The 20,312-nt window shown below is 43.1% G+C and overlaps 2 protein-coding genes across 3 annotated transcripts in view; one reads left to right on the top strand and one right to left on the bottom strand.

Moving 5' to 3' along the window:
* Nucleotides 1–13,219, bottom strand: part of BLZF1 (basic leucine zipper nuclear factor 1) — a 35,497-nt gene extending 22,278 nt beyond the window's left edge. The window contains exons 1-2 of one of the 2 annotated variants that reach the window (XM_089668260.1): nucleotides 13,141–13,219; nucleotides 1,997–2,061 (exon numbers count right to left, since the gene is read on the bottom strand). In XM_089668260.1, the coding sequence (XP_089524386.1) occupies nucleotides 1,997–2,003 (7 nt within the window). In that variant the 5' untranslated portion in view covers nucleotides 2,004–2,061; nucleotides 13,141–13,219. Of the gene's footprint in view, nucleotides 1–1,996; nucleotides 2,062–13,136 lie in introns of both variants that reach the window. The other variant, XM_089668265.1, reaches the window with a different exon arrangement.
* A 9-nt stretch (nucleotides 13,220–13,228) lies between these two features.
* Nucleotides 13,229–20,312, top strand: part of NME7 (NME/NM23 family member 7) — a 288,737-nt gene continuing 281,653 nt past the window's right edge. The window contains exon 1 of the mRNA XM_089668274.1: nucleotides 13,229–13,364. Within this exon, the coding sequence (XP_089524400.1) occupies nucleotides 13,362–13,364 (3 nt within the window). The 5' untranslated portion in view covers nucleotides 13,229–13,361. The remainder of the gene's footprint in view (nucleotides 13,365–20,312) is intronic.

Genomic DNA, 20,312 nt, shown 5'->3' with positions numbered 1-20,312 from the left:
TTTTGAGCAGATTTGCAAATATTATAGGTGTTCTTTTCAGGCGTTTTTGCTGTGGCCAATAGAAATAGCTGTTATTTGAGCTGAAAACGCCTGAAAAAAAAAAAAACACTTGTTGGATTCCTATCGCTCGATGCCCGGGACATGTAGTTTCGGGTGCCGGGCAGGTAGTTTCTTTCTACCTTTAGCCCTGCTGCGGGCAATCAGCAGGGCTCACCTGTCAGGTGAAGCAATTGGCGGCAGAGCTGCCGCCAACTGCTTCACACAGTGCCAGCCTCTCTGTGCCCCCAGTGTGAGGTCTCCCGGGCTCTGCTTGCCCATCTGTGGGCCCGGCTCTCTGTCGGCTAGAGGCAAAGGAGAAGAGCGGACCAGTCCGCTCCCCTTCTTGTGCTGACCCGGAAGTGACATTACGATGTCACTTCCAGGTCCCCGCTGAGAGATTGTAATGCAATCCCTGGGAAAGAATGTAATATGGTGCGATGTGCACCGCATTATATTTAGCGGAGCAGAGGGGAGGCATCCAGGGTATTTTAGGCCTTGAATATATCAAAGAGAACTTGTCACCAAAAATCATCACATGGGGGACTTTTTTTTAAATTGTAAAAATATGAAAGTTACACCCAAGCACATACCATACCCCCCCCCCCAAAAAAAAATATTGAGGCCTCCACCCCCACATATACGCACATAAAAAACGTAAAAGCACACACTGGGGCATCTATGCATGAAACCGTCGATTGCGATACACATGTTGCACATCGCCGCGCACGCCAGAATGAGAGCAATAATTCTAGCACCAGACCTCTGTAACACTAAACTGGTGATCTATAAGGAGCTTTAAAAGTGTCGACCTATAGAAAATATAGGGTACTGACATTCGTCGTCATTTCACGAGTGCGCACAAATTTAAGGTTTGACAAGTTGGATATCTATTTACTCGCTGCAACCTCATCTTTTATATTTTACAAAAAAAAAGGCAATTTATTGCTTTTTTGTGCCTTAAAATTAACTTACTTGTATTTTATATTAAAATTTTGCGGTAATATCATGAGACATAAAAAAAATTGGAACTTCCACTATTTTATTCTCTAGGGTCTCTGCTTTCAGAAAATATATAATGTTTGGGGCATTTATGTAATCTTCAGGCCTAAAATGATTTTTTAAACGTATGCAAAAAACGTAAAAACGGCTCTGGCAGCGAAAGGGATAAAGTATAAGCCCTGTCCCACCCTTTCCTGATGAGCAACCAATCAGTGATGATTACACTGTAAGGTCTCTCTCCTCTCTGCTAGTCCCTGGGTGCAATGCTGGAGAGAGGCAGGGAGGGGAGGAGGAGATAAACAGTGCAATGTTAAATATATTACATGTTTAAGTCGTCATAAAGCCCCTTTTGTTTTTAAAAGCCCTAGACATTTCTAAAATACGGTTTTGGTTAAAACTTTTTTTTTTTTTTAATCTGGACAAGTAGATTGTCATGAAAGACAAGTAGTTTGGGGCCCCGATTTAGTCCCTGGACAAGTAGATTGGGGCCCCGATTTAGTCCCTGGACAAGTAGATTGAGGCCCCGATTTAGTCCCTGGACAAGTAGATTGAGGCCCCGATTTAGTCCCTGGACAAGTAGTTTTTTTTTAAAAATTTGCACACCCCTGTGTTCAAGCATTTCCCATTTAAATTTATGGGGACAAAACACTCAGATCTGCCTGAAAATAGCGCAGGCACTTTTTTGAGTGACAGGCAAAACACCTGTCATTCAGAAAAGTACTTGCGCTACTTTTCAGGAAGATCTGCAGGTGACAGAACACTCAAGTGTGAACAGGAGTCATTGAAAATAATGGGATTTTACTTGTTGAGCGTGTTTACTTGTTGAGCGTCCAGCTGAAAAACGCTCAAGTGTGAAAAGGGTCTTACTGGCGGCCATTATTCCTTGAGTAACTGACATTTCAAAGCAATATACAAAATAAAAAAATATTTATGAGTAGTGGCAAAGAATGATACTCACTTGACATGGTGTTGATAAATGATTTAATCTCTGATGAACACGTTCCGGTAAACTTCAGATTGTGCCTGGAATAGATAATATTTCATGAAGAAAGCGGATTTTAAGAAGTACACGTGTTTATGTATAATGTTCCAGTAGGAACTTTTCTTTAGTTTTAAATGCAAAACAGTTTGAATCTCTGTCACAAATACCTAGAGTTAAAGTAGATCTACAGGCAAAACTTTCTTAGTTTTTGGATAGAATGGAGAGATTTACTTGTACACACTGTCCGGGGACAAAAAAAAAAAAGCTTTACATATACTCCGGTAAAGTGCATTTTGTGCGAATACAAAACATTTAGTGTTTTACCTATTGAAAATATTTTTTTATATCACAAAAATCCAAAACTGTCTTTTCAAAGAAAACAACAAAGCCACAGACAAATTGCCTGTGTGCAATTACCCTTCTCTTCTCAGAAAGACTTTTATATGCTCGGTTTATAAACACTAGTCAGTGTTTTATTTCAAATCTTCAAGCTGGCCTAATGGCAGGCATATACACTTTGAAAAATTAGTAATTTATTTTTCTTCCAATCTCTTCCTATAGGAATAATCTATCTACAGTCGACAACCCATTAAAATAATATACCACACGCAGGGAAAGTGAATTTTGATTGAGAGTTAAAATACGATCATAACTTACAATTGTAGGTTATTGATTAGTTTGTTTCCACCATGTAATCTCATAATTTGATTGATTGTAATATGATTGTATTCATTATAAAAAGTATCTCAGTGCTGCCACACATCAACTGGATAATAAAACAGAAGACATGTATGGCCACCATGTGTGGTTTGTGTAGTTCAATCATCACTGTGTGTGCTGCTAGTAGGGATTCTAGAATCTATAATACTAAGCATGCATGAAATTGTTCCCAGACCCAGATAACACATGTTTTAAATACATTAATTGTATTTCCAGCCAAAGCTTTTTTTCATATGGTTTTGAAAAGAGAGCATTAGAATTAGAACCCCTGTTGAGTTCTTACTGCTATCCTGGCTCTGTTGCAGAGATTTCCCTTCATCTACTGCACTTCTGACAAGAAGTGAGGCAAATCTGCACCACTGATGTAGACAGAAATACAAATCTGACAGGATATCTAGCCTTCACCTACCTCCTTTGAAAAAACAAACTATTTTGGCTAAGCATATGCTTTAAAGTGTATGTCAGGATGGAGAGCGAGGGTGTCATGTTTACTGACCCCTTCCTTTCCTGCATGAACACTGTGCTAAGCACTACTTAGTTCATTCATAAAAGTGAATAGTAAACTGTGTTTGCATAAAGCATCCTGTACAAATCATTGACAGGCTGACAGACACTGTGGTTGTACTCAGATAACAGCATATCCTGGATGCAAACATACATACAGTGCTCAGCATAAATGAGTACACCCCAACAGCTTTGACAGAAAACCTTTACTTTCCTTTCAGAATCAACATTTTCTATGGGACACTATACTACAAAATACTCCTACAAATGCAAGCCATTGATTGCAAATAATATTTGTTAATTTGCACACACGAAAAAAGTATTTTTCCTAACAAATTCATTGAAGACCATGTTGCAAAAATGAATACACCCCAATGAAAGTCTTAGGGGCAAAGCTAAATTTTAGATAACAAAATCCTAATGAACAAGAATTCGACTAGAGGCGAGTCTAATTATTCATTAAACAGGTGTCCAGCAGACAGTTGATCATAAAAGGGCCACCCTATGGCAGATACAGTGGGGCAAAAAAGTATTTAGTCAGCCACCAATTGTGCAAGTTCTCCCACTTAAAAAGATGAGAGAGGCCTGTAATTGGCATCATAGGTAGACCTCAACTATGAGAGACAAAATGAGAAAAAAAATCCAGACAATCACATTGACTGATTTGGAAAGAATTTATTTGCAAATTATGGTGGAAAATAAGTATTTGGTCACCTACAAACAAGCAAGATTTCTGGCTCTCACAGACCTGTACCTTCTTCTTTAAGAGGCTCCTCTGTCCTGCACTCATTACCTGTATCAATGGCACCTGTTTGAACTTGTTATCAGTATAAAAGACACCTGTCCACAACCTCAAACAGTCACACTCCAAACTCCACTATGGTGAAGACCAAAGAGCTGTCGAAGGACACCAGAAACAAAATTTTAGACCTGCACCAGGCTGGGAAGACTGAATCTGCAATAGGCAAGCAGCTTGGTGTGAACAAATCAACTGTGGGAGCAATAATTAGAAAATGGAAGACCTACAAGACCACTGATAATCTCCCTCGATCTGGGGCTCCACGCAAGATCTCACCCCGTGGGGTCAAAATGATCACAAAAACGGTGAGCAAAAATCCCAGGACCACACGGGGGGGACCTAGTGAATGACCTGCAGAGAGCTGGGACCAACATAACAAAGGCTACCATCAGTAACACACTACGCCGCCAGGGACTCAGATCCTGCAGTGCCAGACGTGTCCCCCTGCTTAAGTCAGTACATGTCCGGGCCCGTCTGAAGTTTGCTAGAGAGCATTTGGATGATCCAGAAGAGGATTGGGAGAATGTCATATGGTCAGATGAAACCAAAATAGAACTGTTTGGTAGAAACACAACTAGTCGTGTTTGGAGGAGGGAGAATGCTGAGTTGCATCCAAAGATCACCATACCTACTGTGAAGCATGGGGGTGGCAACATCATGCTTTGGGGCTGTTTCTCCACAAAGGGACCAGGACGACTGATCCACGTACAGGACAAAATTAATGGGGCCATGTATCGTGAGATTTTGAGTGCAAACCTCCTTCCATCAGCAAGGGCATTGAAGATGAAACGTGGCTGGGTCTTCCAACATGACAATGATCCCAAACATACCGCCCGGGCAACAAAGGAGTGGCTTCGTAAGAAGCATTTCAAGGTCCTGGAGTGGCCTAGCCAGTCTCCAGATCTCAACCCCATAGGAAACCTTTGGAGGGAGTTGAAAGTCCGTGTTGCCCAACGACAGCCCCAAAACATCACTGCTCTAGAGGAGATCTGCATGGAGGAATGGGCCAACATACCAGCAACAGTGTGTGCTAACCTTGTGAAGACTTACAGGAAACGTTTGACCTCTGTCATTGTCAACAAAGGATATATATCAAAGTATTGAGATGAACTTTTGATATTGACCAAATACTTATTTTCCACCATAATTTGCAAATAAATTCTTTCCAAATCAGTCAATGTGATTGTCTGGATTTTTTTTCTCATTTTGTCTCTCATAGTTGAGGTCTACCTATGATGCCAATTACAGGCCTCTCTCATCTTTTTAAGTGGGAGAACTTGCACAATTGGTGGCTGACTAAATACTTTTTTACCCCACTGTATATATGCTCATTTAGTAACATGTTACACCCTAAATATGGTATAACATGTAACTAAAGGTGAGCTTATCCTTCAACATATATATATATATATGTACATAACATTATGGTAAAACACAGAGTCCATTCACATCAGTGGGCACGTGTTAGGATGGCCATAGCCCATGTGTGCTGGTATGCATTGCGCACAAGTGCTACAATGCATTTCTGCTTTTAACTACATTCACTGAAAACGGTTTGCTGCAGTTCCTCTAACACTTGTCCCTGTCTTAAAGGATAAGTTTGTTTTTGGAAAAATGATACATTTCACCAGTTTTTAGGGTGGAACATGTAACATGTTCCCACTCCTGCAGCATCTTCTTCCCCCACTAGCTGTCACTATTTTGGGAAAAAAAAAGGGCCCGAGCAGGGCTCCGCCCGCCTGGCTGCTTCATTCATTTCCAGGAGTTCACTGAATGGAAAATTACTTTGCGGCTGTCAGCTTGTAGTTCATTATCTCTTCCTGTCAGTCTTTATCTGCCTGCCCATATGAGATACAAGCAGACAGATACACTGACAAGATCAAGAAAGTCCTGCATGGCACCCACAATATGCAATGCTTTCCAGACTCCAAGTAAAAAAAAAAAAATAAATTCACATTTTTTTTTAACCTGCAATGTACATTTATTTATTTTTAAAAGCGAACTTATCCTTTAACACGGATGTTCCTATCAAGTTCGTCTGTCAGTATTTCATGCAGACTTGAATGGAAGGTTAACGCATTCCTTTGGAAAGAAGGATGTAAACAGACTTGTGCCAGTTCATGCCCACCTACCTCAGGGTTCAATCCAGTCCTCTTCTGCCTAGGTGGAGTAGGAGGTAGACAGGTGTAAATGGACAGCGGAGTTCGTTTACTCCTGGCCACCCACTGAGCAGAGCGGTCTGTGTTCGCTCTGCAGAAACTGTGTCATCTGCCCAGACTGCTATGATCAGCAGGGGATCCGTGGAGAGATCCCCTGCTGATTACAATGGAATCTGCCCCATGTGAAGGGGCCTAAAAAAAACAAAATAAATATAATTGGTAGACCACGGAGTCCAGTGTTGTCCTGTCTGAAGCAAAAGCTCTTTTATTGCACCTCTTCTTTACCACCACCATCTTTAACAGAGATCTGGCACATTTGCAGACATGCCATGAGTCTGCCTTGACCACAGGACCTGGAACATATGACAGTGGCATGTGTGCACGTGACGGGATGTAAATTAATGATGGTGGCACTGAAGAAGACACAGTGTGGTCATCTGTGCAAGGTCCCATAAACCTGGTAGAGACTCGTGGCATGTCTGCACATGGACAGAGCTCTATTCTGGCAGAGACCTTACAACACGTTGGCAAGTGCAAAATCTCACAAATGGCTCCTGAGATAGCTACGGCACACATGCCAAGAGTCAGTTTGTGGGATATCATGCCTGTGCACATGCAACACTGGGGTCCATAGCAGACATACTCTCCAAGTTCAGTGGTGATGTTAAAAATTGAGATTAAGTGGTATTGTTATTGTTTCCAATGGAATGATAAACATGGATGACAGAACGGAATGCTCATAGAACATAACGGGAACCAAAATATAAACTCATTTGCAGACAAATCTGAGAAACATACCAATTTCACTTTACCCACATGTGTTCCCCAAGAGCAGCAGATTGTAAAATTAAAATAATTTGGGATAATAGCAGTTTTCTATGGAATGACAAAGGTGAATGACAAAAGAGAATGCCCATAGGGTATAATGGGAACCAAGATACGACATGGAGTCAGAACCATTCAACATTCCAAATAAATCCTTAGCAGACATACTCTTCAAATTCAGTGGTGATGTTTAAAATTGAGATTAAGTGGGATTATCATTACTCTCTATGGAATGACAAGGGTGAATGACAGAAGTGAACTGCTCAAAAAAATTAAAGGAACACTTATTAATCGGAGTATAGCATCAAGTCAATTAAACTCCTAGGGGAAATGATCTGGTCAGTTAAGTAGTAGAGGGGGCTGTTAATCAGTTTCAGCAGCATTGGTGGTAATGAAATTAACAACAGATGCATTAGATGGGCAACAATGAGATGACCCCCAAAAAAGGAATGGTTTTACAGGTGGAGGCCACTGAAATTTTTTTCCCTACTCATCTTTTCTGACTGTTTTTCACTAACTTTGTATTTGTCTAGGGTCAGTGTCACTACTGGTAGCATGAGGCGATACCTGGACCCTACAGAGGTTTCACAGGCAGTCCAACTCCTTCAGGATGGCACATCAATATGTGCCATTGCCATAAGAATTGCTGTGTCTCCCAGCACAGTATAAAGAGCATGGAGGAGATTCCAGGAGACAGGCAGTTACTCTAGGAGGGCTGGAGAGGGCCATAGAAGGCCACTGGTGTGAATGTCTCTGACAAAACAATCAGAAACAGACTTCATGAGGGTGGCCTGAGGGCCCGATGACCTCTAGTGGGCCCTGTGCTCACTGCCCGGCACAATAGAGCTCGATTGGCATTTGCCATTGAACACCAGAATTGGCAGGTCCATCACTGGCGTCCTGTGCTTTTCATAGATGAGAGCAAGTTCACCCTGAGCACATGATAGATGTGAAAGGGTCTGGAGAAGCTGTGGAGAACGTTATGATGCCTGTAACATCGTTCAGCATGACCGATTTGGTGGTGGGTCAGAGATGGCCTGGGGAGTCATATTCATGGAGGGATGTACAGACCTCTACAGGCTAGACAATTGCACCCTGACTGTATTGGGATGAAATACTTGGACCCATTGCGAGACCCTGCGCTGGTGCAGTGGGTTCTGGGCTTCTCCTGGTGCATGACAATGCCAGACCTCGTGTGACGAGAGTATGCAGGCAGTTCCTGGAGGAAATGATACCACTGAATTGCCACCATCCCCGCCTAACATAAATCCAATAGACCACCTCTGGGATATCATGTTTCGGTCCATCAGACGCCATCAGGTTGCACCTCAGACTGTCCAGGAACTCAGTGATGCCCTGGTCCAGATTTGGGAGGAAATACTCCAAAGACACCATCCGTCATTTAATTGGAAGCATGCCCCGACGTTGCCAGGCATGCATCCAAGCACGTGGAGGCCATACAAACTACTGAGCACCATTTTGAGTTGCTGCAATGAAATTTCAGCAAAATGGACTAGCCTGCTGCATCATTTTTTCACTTTGCTTCTCGGGATGTCTTTGAATTCAGTCCTCTATAGGTTGATCATTTTCATAAAACGATGGGGCATCCTTACGTTCCTAACACATTACCTAGTCCATATCAGTATAGATGTCCAGCAAATTTGAGATTAAGCGGGATTATCACTGCTTTCTATAAAATGACAAAAGTCTTTTTCAGACTGTCAAAAATAACTGCCATTTTCCAAATGTCATTCTGCAACTGTCAAATCCTTAGCAGAAATATGCAGGCCATAGACGGGTTGAAAACCAACCCTTTAAAAAAAAAAAAAAAAACGCCCGATTTTCATCCCGTGTACAGCCGGCATTTAATTACTTCTGTCCCTTGCAGAGAGCTCCGCTATTATATTTGACATGAAAAAGTATTGTGGTTGCAACAATGTATCCATTTGTATCAATTTTGGATACAGATGTTTTTATTCAGATACAAATAGATACATTGCTGCAACCGCAAGACTTTTCATATAATATATAGTAGCGGACTGGAATTCTTTTTCTTCTTGCAGGTCATGGCTCATGCGCAGATTTTTTATCGGTAAAACGATCAACCGATTTGCCGATCGTTGCCGGCAAAATCGGCCGATTTTTTTCCAACTTTAGCGATAAAAAAAAATGTGCCAAAACCCCGAAAAACGGCTGACCAATTAACCCATTAATGGTGCGAAAATCGTCCGATTTTTTTTTCGGCCGAAAAATCGGCCGATTTTCAACCCGTCTATGGCCTGCAATACTCTCCACATTCAGTGGTGAGGTTTAAAATTGAGATGAAGTGGGATTATCAGTTTTATATGGAGTGACAAAGTTGAATGACAAAAGAGAATGCCCATAGCATATAATGGGAAACAAAATATAAACTCATTTGCAGGCAAATCTGAGAAACATAGCAATGTAACCTTTCCCACAGGTGTTCCCCAAGTAGAGTAGCAGATTGTAAGAATACAATTATTTGGAATTATAGCTGTTTTCTATGGAATGAAACAAAGGAATGACCATAGAGTATAATGGGAAGCAGAATGTGACTTGACATCAAAACCATTACACATATCAAATAAATCATTAGCAAACATACTCTCCAATTTCAGTGGTGATGTTTAAAATTGAGATTAACTGCTCCCGCGCCGCCCTATAGTAGAAATACTGCTACACTGCGGCACGGTTGCGCAAGATCACACACACACATATATATATATACACACACACACAATTTTGCAGTTCTGGGTAGGGGGCGTGCGTGTCCTACCAGCATCGCCATTTGCAGCCTTGGCTGTCAATTATTGGGTCCTGGACGGTGATTCCCTGCCACCACCTGACGATCTGCAAGAATTTCAGACGGGCAAGAGACCTGTATGTAAACAATACAGTTCTCTCCCCTGTCAGCTCCTGCACACTACTTTGTATGGCTCTGCATATCGGAGCCATACAAAGCAGTGTGCTTACAGTGAAACACACACACAGCCCACATAGTAAAACAGCACACAGTTAACCCTTTGATCGCCCCACGTGTTAACCCCTTCCTGCTCAGTGCCATTAGTACAGTGTCAGTGCTTTTTATTAGCATTGATCACTGTTTTGGTGTCACTGGGGATGTCAGTGACACCAAGTCAGTTCCCCCCACTGTCAGAATGCCAGCCACAGTCCCGCTATAAGTCGCTGATCACCGCCATTACTAGTAAAAAAAATTCCAGTATCTATACCGCCATTTGTAGACGCTATAACTTTGTCGTAAACCAATTAATTTACATGTATTGGGATTTTTTTTTTTTTTAGCAAAGACATGCAGCAGAATACATTTTGGCCTAAACTCGTGACTAAATTTGATTTTTAAATTTTTTTAATGGACATGTTTAAAAGCAAAAAGTAAAAAATATAGTTTTTTTTTCCAAAATTGTCGGTCTTTTTGTTTATAGCGCAAAAAATAAAGAAAGCGCACAGGTGATCAAATACCACCGAAAGAAAGTTCTATTTGTGGGAAAAAGTGTACAAAATTTTAGTTGGGTGCAGCGTTGCATGACTGTGCAATTGTTAAAGTAACAGAGCGCTATATCGCAAAAAATGGCCTGGTCACACTACATGCTGTACATGCAAAGCAGTGTGCAGGAGCTGAAAGGGGAGAGAACTGTTTGTTTGTTAACAGTTCCCCCCCCGTCGGAGATCCTCAGCAGTCACCGAGCGCCAGCGAGTAATCACTGGCTGGAACCCGGTGATTGAGAGCCGCGGCCACGAATGGCATCATCACTGCTGCCCTGTAGCAGTATATCTGCTATGGGGCAGCGCTAAAGCGGCTAAACATCACCAATTAACTTGGAAAGTATGTCTGCTAAGGATTTATGTGCTAAGTTTAATGCTTCTGACCCCAGGTCACATTTTGCTTCCCATTATACTCTATGGGCATTACTTTGTGTCATTTATCTGTCTTTCCCTAAAAAACAGCTATAATTCCAAATCATTTCATTTTTACAATCTGCTACTCTACTTGGGGTACACCTGTGGGAAAGGTGAAATTATTATTATACAGTATTTATATAGCGCCAACAGTTTGCTCAGCGCTGTGCTATGCTTCTCAGATTTGCCTGCATGTGAGTTTATATTTTGTTTTCCATTATTCTCTATAGGCATGCCACTGCCCTGTTAAAGTCTATGGGCATTCCATTCTGTCATTCCTTTTAGTATAAAAGGAGATATATACTCACAAACAACTGTAGTGACAAAGGCATATCAGTATCCAAAGCAATCAAATCCCCAGGTCAGCTCCCAAAGCACGAGAAGACATTCAAATTGCTGACGTGTTTTGAGGGGCGATCCCCTTTTCATCAGAGCCAGCGAGACTGGGTCGCTCCTCGAAATGCGTCAGCCATTTGAGGGTCCACTCATGCGTTGCGAGCTGACCTGGTGGCTTTGTCACTACAGTTGCTTGTGAGTATATATCTCCTTTTATCTTAATAAAGTTAACTCTCAGGTAATGCACCAGGCCTGTGCGCCCTCTTTTTCCTTGATTTGCAGTGAGTTCTTTGGGTTTTCCCCGACCCTTAAAGGAGCAGCAAGGCCTGTGCTGAGACTGGATGTTTTCAAGGACCGGAAATATTCCCATCATCTTACCACTCTTGAGCGCAGGAGACCTTCTTCTTATTCCTTTTAGTATGTCCCCTCTGCCAGTGTGTTTGCGCATGTGCAGGGAATCTCAGGCTATCTTGGCCAATTGATACACTCTCCCGGCTTCAACTACCATCTCTATGCCGACGACACGCAAATCTATCTCTCTACCCCTCACCTCACCCCCTCAGTCTCCGCCCGAATCACAAGCCTACTGAGCAACATATCGGACTGGATGTCACTCCACTTCCTCAAACTAAATCTTTCCAAAACCGAGCTCCTATTTTTCCTCCCCAGCCCGGGAGCGCCCCCCCCGACTTCTTCATCAAGACCAGCAACACCACCATCAGTTCCGCCCGCAAGCCAGAGTACTAGGTGTCATCCTAGACTCCAATCTGTCCTTCCAGCCCCAATCGCTGACAAACTCATGCAGACTTCACCTCCGCAACATCTCCAAATACGTCCGCTCCTAACCCCAGAAACCACTAAGCAACTTATTCACTCCATTATTATATCTCAACTTGACTACTGTAACTCCCTCCTCATCGACTTACCTCACCACAGGCTATCCCCGCTTCAGTCTATCCTGAATGCTGCAGCCAGACTCATCCACCTTACTAACCGCTCCGTATCGGCCACTCCTCCTGCCAATCCCTCCACTGGCTTCCGATTGCCCAACGGATAAAATTCAAAATGCTAACATTGATGTACAAAGCTGTTCATAAAACTGCCCCAAACTACATCACCGATCTGGTATCCAAATACCACCCAAACCGTACTCTCCGCTCCTCACAAGATCTCCTACTCTCTAGCTCCCTTGTCGTCTTCTCCTCCCATGCCCGTCTCCAGGACTTCTCCAGGGCTTCCCCCATCCTCTGGAACTTCCTACCGCAATCCATCAGACTATCACCTACTCTCCTCACCTTTAGACAGACTCTGAAAACCCTACCTCTTCAGGGAAGCCTATCCTGCCCTCAGCAAATTGCAGATCTCCTCCACTCTTCCTACCACTCCATCCCCCACTGCTATTTACTCCTGTACCACTATCCCCCTCCTAGATTGTAAGCTCCGAGGAGCAGGGCCCTCCTATCCCTCTTGTATTGAAATGTATTGTTGCTGTATTGTCTCCCATTATATTGTAAAGCGCTGAGCAAACTGTTGGCGCTATATAAATTCTGTATAATAATAATATTCTTGGCCTGGGCCAAGAAAGTTGAACTTTTGAAATAGGATTGGAGAGTAGGAGAGAGGACCTTAAAATGGGTAAAGTTCCACTGTAAGCTCACGCTTGGCCAATCATTGCCCCTGTTCCCCACCTAGGTGTGAAGGAACCACAAATCCCTGCTGGCACAGAGACTTAGCTCCACAACCTGTACACGGCGTACTAAAGGCTGCCGAGGAAGCCTTGGTAAACACATACATAAGTTGTATAGGATTTCATTGGAAACAGTGAAACACATACTTACGTGTCCAGGAGAAGGCAGAACTAAGCTCTATAGTTTCTGTCTCTGTACGTCACTTCCAGGAGGAAGTACGAGGGACGTTTACGCTGCTGGGTTGCTGCGTGCAGTAGGAGGAGTCACGTGCCCTTCCACTCTTCCGGTGTGCAGCTGGTTGCTAAGGAGACTGTTGGCCGCTTGTTTGTACTGGTAACTGACAACCGAGGAGCCTGGGCGACTGATCCAACATGGTGAGTGATGGGAGGTGATGGGGATACATTACAGAGTGCTACAGGTCACATGATGTGCAAATTCTACACATTATTATACAATTACTTGTATTGCGGGAGACTTTATACATATTGCATGTACCGGTTACAGCACACACCATGTGACATCTCTAAAACAGAGGATTGTTATCTGTCACCGATTTTCAGGGCCAGAGATAGTATTGGCCCCTTAAACTGTTTCTGGTTGTCAGGATTCACAGCTATACCATGTCAGATCATTGTGTTCTATCCACATTAGTTCTACTTGGTGATGCTTCATTTCAAGTGCAGCACCAGCCACAACTTTCTGTTTCATTTTCTGAGTGCAGGATGAAGGATTACAACTTATTTTAGATTCTCTGGCTCTGTTTACGTTACGCATGTAATTTTGTGTGTCATGTTTAGAGCAGCCCATTCACTTTAACCACTTGCCCTCCAGAGGATTTACGCCCCTTCCTGACTAGGCCATTTTTTGCGATACGACTTTTTAACTGACAATTGCGCAGTCATGCAATACTGCACTCAAATTTATGTCCTTTTTCCCCCATGAATAGAGCTTTCTTTCTGTGCTATTTGATCACCTCTGCAGTTTTTATTTTTTGCGCTATAAACAAAAAAAGGCCGTCAATTTTGAAAAAAAAAATATTTTTGACTTTTTGCTATTAAACATGTCCAGTAAAAAATTAAAAAAAAAATCAAATTTCGTCATAAATTTTGGACAAAATGTATTCTGTTACATGTCTTGGCTAAAACAAAATCCCAATACGTGTAAATTAATTGGTTTACATGAAAGTTATAGCGTCTACAAATGGCGGTATATATACTGGAATTTTTTTTTATACTAGTGATAGCGGCAATCCGCGACTTATAGTGGGACTGCAGCGGGCATTTTGACACTGCGGGGAACTGACTAACTGTCACTGAAATTCCCAGTGACACTAATTCAGTGATCAGTGCTAATAAAAAGCACTGACTCTATACTAATGACACTGGGCAGGAAGAGGTTAACATCTGGGGCGATCAAAGAGTTATGCAGAGCAATACAAAGCAGTGTGCTGGTGCTGACAGGGGAGAGATCAGTATTGTTTACATACAGACCTCTCCCCCATCAGTGATGTTCGGCGATCGCCAGAGGGGAACCAGCTAAAAGCCGCCAATAGCGGCGTGGGTAGGGCACACGTGCGCCCCCTACCCAGAAGTGCTAAATCACGCACACACACACACACACACATACACATATATATATATACTTGATTTTGCACAGCCCTGCCACCATGTAGCAGTATTTCTGCTATAGGGCGGTGGGCCAGAGGTTAATGTACTGCCCTATGCATGAAATAAATTGCACAAAATAAGTGCATTACCCTTTTATTAAAATAAACTGCATCACACAAAAAACACGTTACTATATTATCATGCATTATGCCACGCATAAAATCATGCACTTGAGCAAGGTGTGTTGGGGTGCCATTAAGAAAGTAATGGCACCGTTGTGTGCCTGCAAAAGGAATGTGTGTCTTTTTTGTGCATTGAGCAGGTGCTAGTTTCTGCAATTCACAGATTTGAACCTAGCCTTATTGTTGTCTGTGTCTAGGATGATTTTCCTTCCTTTACTGTCCTGGTGACTAATCTGGTCACCAGGGATAAACCATTTTAAAGTCCAACTCTAGGAATTAGCGGAGGACACCACTGCAAGGGTTAGATTATTGTTAAGTCTAGGGTTACTGGAATAAGGAGTAATTCTGCTCACCAGCAGTGACTGGTTCCCCCCACAGCCTTCTGTTCATGAACTTACTAAATGTGGTCGCAAACTCTCTCTCCCCCACCACTATACAGGGTTACTATCTCTGCCTTGTGCACGGTCATGCCATGGGGCCGCCCATAGACTAGAGCTTCGGGGAGAGAGGGCAGCACCGTAGCTGGCTAGAGAGGGTAAGTAACCCTGTCTGTTCCTCTACCACCTAGACATAACAAGTATTTGAAGTGGTTCTAAAGGCTCAAGGTTTTTTTACCTTCATGTATTACCTTCTGTGTGCAGCGCCCCCTCCAATCCTTACCTGAGCCCCTTCCAATCCAGCGACGTTGGCTGAGACAATCACAGCCAGTGAGCTAATGAGGAGAGAGTGGGGGGGTTGGGGGGTGCAAGACACGGCTCTATGTGTCTTATGGATGCATAAGCTTGAGGGGGAGGAGCCAGGAGTGCCAGCAGGGACCCTGAAAAGAAGAGGATCGGGGCTGCTCTGTGCAAAAGCACTGCACAGAGCAGGTAAGTATGGACATATTTGTTATAAAAACAAAACAAAGCTTTAGTATCACTTTAACCCTTGCGGGGGGGGGAGTGCAAAAGTTCTACTTCCTTAAAGGGTTAATTCACATTTACAAAAAAGCTGCCTATGCAGGTATGGGATGTTTGTAGATAAAAACAAACTGTGCAGCTCTTGCTAGAGTTGAATAATGCCCTTTCTATATAAGTAGGCCATTTACATACCTTCTGAAGCCTGACTGGAATGCTCCCAGAATGTTGCTAGGACATTGCTAAGTGAGACCTACTTGTTTCTGCTCATCTCCATCATCACAGGAGTGAGCTTTTTCTCTTGATTCCATCCAACCACATTCTCATTCTCTCCCTTGATGCAGTAGCTCTGAGCTCAGCATTCGAGAGCTCGCTCCTGTGATGGAGGAGGTGAGCAGTAATGACTGGGCCTCACTTAGCAACATCCTGGAGGTATTCCAACTCCCTCCTCACTGGCTTATCTCTAAATAGGCTATCCCCCCTCCAATCCATCATGAATGCTCCTGCCAGGCTCATCCACCTTACCAAACGTTCAATGTCTGCCACCTCTCTCTGCCAATCCCTCCATTGGCTTCCACTTACCAAACAAATTAAATTCAAGATACTTACAACTTATAAAGCCATCCACAACTCAGCCCCCAGCTGCATACAATTTCCTTTAGATTTTCCAGAACTATGGAGTAGGTAGACCCACCTATCTACCTAATCACTCTGTATCCAATCAAGCAGGCCCTTGCACTACATAGTTGATGGAAGATCTAAAGGAGATTGTACAATCAGATTGTATAGTGTATGTGAACTTTACAGAATCCAGAACACAATTCTCCTGTTTTCAATACTATAGCTCTATCCACATAGGCTGTTATCTGTTCACTCAGCACACTATGCCAAATGAATGATCTATGCAAGATGAAAGTTAAGATAGAACAATAAAAATCGATTCCTGCTTATTTAGTGAGATCAGTGATCTCTGATTGATTGCTTTTTATTTAATATTTGTGCACCTGGAAGTGGGTGGGAGGTAGGAGGGTAGATGATGCAGGGTGTGTGCTAATGAGATTAGCTGGTCAGCTCCTTCCTGTGTCATGACCTAAAGTCCCCTCTGCTCCACTGAATGTAATGTGGTGCACATCGCACCGTATTACATTCTTTCCCTAGGATAGCATTACAATCTCTAAACAGGGACCCGGAAGTGACATCGTAACATCACTTCTGGGTCGGCACAAGAAGGGGAGTGGACTTGTCCCTCCCCTCTAGCCAACAGCGAGCTGGGCCTGCAGATGGGCATGCGGAGCCCGGGAACCCTCACGGGGGGGGAAAGAGGATGGTGTGACAAACGGGGCGTCAGACCCCTGACCTTCTCACCAAACTCGTGACCGAAGGTCTAGCCAATCGAAAATCGCGATGTCACGTGCGTAACAATGCCACACCCAGCTGCACCCTGCACAACGATTTTCCAGCTAATTGGACCACAGTCTATGTACCGGCAGCCTGGGAGCGATTGTTACTGGGTCAGGTTAATTACGCAATTAACCCTTCACACTGCCACCACCTTCTTTTTGTACAGAGAAAGAGGAAACTTGGCGATATCAGCTTTAACACTATAATGGTTGAGATAATCGTCTGTATAACACGGTCACCGCAGACTGGTTATACAGAGGGTTAAACAAACACAGTAGCGCTCTTTTTAGAGGCAGGAATTCGTAAATTGCAATAAAGAGCTATAGAAACAGTTCAACACTTTCAGAAGGAAAGATTTATTACTAAAAGGTCAAAAGGGTGCAATAAAAATATTTACAGAAAAAAAGATGTAACCAATAGAGTGAAAGGGTACGGGTCTCCCCAGGTGGTTCTGATGTTAAAAGGGAGAATTCTTCAACTTAACTTTCTTAGGCCTGACAACCCATTTTGTAGTTCCCTAGCAGAGGGTGTCTCTGAAGTCAAGGACCAATGCCCCGTTTAGGGAGGGATCGTCTGGGCGTAGGCCTAAACTAGAGCCAAAATCTCTTATATTTCATATTATGGCTCATAACTTTCCCTATGCACAAGTGACATTCCACCCGCGGTAGATTATTATGCAGACACCCCTGAGGAACGGGTAGATATGAAATATGAAATACATATTTGAAGGGTTCCAGAGATGTAATTTTCTGCTTTCCTAGGTATTCCAGTCAGGGAGTGTGATCTATCAAACTGTTTGTCTCCTTGTGGCCAATCTGAACATATGCTTGGTTTTTATGCAAGTCTCTCATATTCCAAGATATGAGACATAGGGGAAAAATGGATTTTAAAAGTGTTATGTGGTTCGTGCTTCTCTGGAATGTCTTTGAACTCCTGGGAAGGCTTGCTTATCTTTTACAATGTGCTAGATTGCACAGCTCTCTTAGACAACCAGGTGCTTCAGCTCAAAAATGTTTTATAGCTCGGGGTTCCCTGCTGTGCCCTGGCCAGCCTGTGACACTTTTTAACACACGGGCCATATGTCAGTGTGTATGAACAGAGAGGAAGGGGGAGAATGAGGGGGAAATATGTTTGTCAGCATGGTTGACCCCTCGCCAAGATGGAGGTTGAAGCCAAAATGGTTGAACCGCGTCCATCTCTGGGTGCACACCTGCCACAGCTGGCACTGTGTGGAAGCAATCGGCGGCAGCGTTGCAAGTGAATGCTTCCACCTGACAGGTGAGCTTGCTGCTTGCCCGCAGCGGGGCTAAAGGTAGAAAAAAACGACCTGCCTGGTGCCCGGAATTACATGTCCTGGGCGTTGGGTGATAGGAATCCAACATCCCTGAAGTGTGTAAATATACAAAATGCATCTCAAAGTTCATGCGTAAAGTGTTAGATAACCAAAATACTGTGACCCTGGTGACAACCAAGGATTCCCTCACTTTTTAGGTACTGTATTTCCTCTCACTTCCTAGTTTGGCTATAGGACAGAAAGTGAAAGGGAAATCTCCCCAATGGGACACAGGTAGCAAAAATGACAGGGTTATTTCCCTTACTCTATCCAAAAAAAAACAGGACAGATCCTTCTCTATTGAAAGCAAAGGATAATGTCAGTTTTAGGGTCCTGTAAATTAATGGTAACATTTTACTTGGTTTTAAAATATAGGCCTTTCTGCTTATTTGTGTTTTAGAGCTCATTTATACATCTACATATGCAGTGATGCATGGTTTGGGGCATTTATAACTACATTCAGTTGCCTGCTCAACCTGTATAAATGCAAAAAAAAAAAAAGCTACATGTCCAATTACCATCACAGAGGACAAGGGGGCACTCTTTACGTCTGGAGGATAAAAAGTGTAATCTCCAAACACGGAAAGGTTTCTTCACAGTGAGAGCTGTGAAAATGCGGAATGGCGTCCCTCAAGAGTTGGTTCTGGCCAGCTCAGTGGATTGCTTTAAAAAAGTCCTGGATTCTTTCTTGGATACACAGAATATAACTGGATACTAACATTTATAGGTAAAGTTGATCCAGGGAATATCCGATTGCCTCTTGGGGGATCAGGAAGTAATTTTTTTCCCCTGCAGGAGCAAATTGGATCATACTTTGCTGGCTTTTTTTGCCTTCCTCTGGATGAACTGTGGGTGTAGGATTATAACTTTTTTTTTTTTAATGGCTGAACTGGATGGACTTTTGTTTTTTTTTTCAACCAGACTAACTATGTAACTGCAATTTCTTTAAAAAATGGGTTCTCCTATAGTAAACAGATATGAACTAGCCACACAGTAGGGGAGATTTACCACAACTGGTGTACACAGAATCTGGCGCAGTTGTGCATAGTAACTAACTTCAGCTTGTTTGAATTAAACTTTGTCAATAAGTCTTCATGCACACTGGACGTTTTTACAGCAGCTGTTTTTGGCTTTTGACGTTTTTTTCTACCCCCCAGCATGTTATCCTATGTGTCCATACACACGTAGACTGTAATCAATGTTTTTTGGCTGGGACGTTTTTTGTCTGGAAAAAAAACCCCAGGACTAGTGGGTTTCTAGAGGAGATTTTTAGCTGGAAAAATGCTCTTACTCTGGGTAGATGCCGCAAACCGGCGTTTTTGGATCTTTTTTGATTGGAAAACATTTATTTTGGCAAATAAAAATGCAAACTCGGGAAAACGCCGCTAAACTCTAATGCAAAAATGCTACAAAAAGCTGGAAAAACTCAAGTTTTTAATGTGACTTTACACAGCTAACGTTGCCAGCCTTATCAAAAAGTCAAGTATGCATGAGGGCTTAAATGTAGAAGCCGATTGGTTACTATGCACAGCTGCACCAGATTCTATGTACACCAGTTTTAGTAAATATTCCCTAATGCGTGTTTAAGCGGGCTGATTGCAATTAAGATAAATTCCAGGTTCTGCTAACTAAACTCTGGTAAAGCCCAAGGGGCAGATGCAGGGGCGGACTGACCATTTGGAAACCCGGGCACTGCCCGAGGGCCCGGGGTCAGTAGGGGGCCCCATGAGATGCCCCTGGTACCTTTTTCATAGGCTTTTTTGAGTTTTGGCAAGGACACAGGGGCCCCATGATCCCCTATTGCCCGGGGGCCCCATGAGTGGTCAGTCCGCCCCTGGGCAGATGGTATACCTACCGAATTCTATTGTCAGTATGTGGACTTCCTGGTGCCTAGGCTCACAGC

The sequence above is a fragment of the Staurois parvus genome, unplaced genomic scaffold (assembly GCF_062004578.1).
Source record: "Staurois parvus isolate SC_StPar_1 unplaced genomic scaffold, SC_StPar_1.0 ptg000056l, whole genome shotgun sequence".
Lineage (NCBI taxonomy): Eukaryota > Metazoa > Chordata > Amphibia > Anura > Ranidae > Staurois > Staurois parvus.
This window is presented reverse-complemented; position numbering and strand designations above follow the sequence as displayed.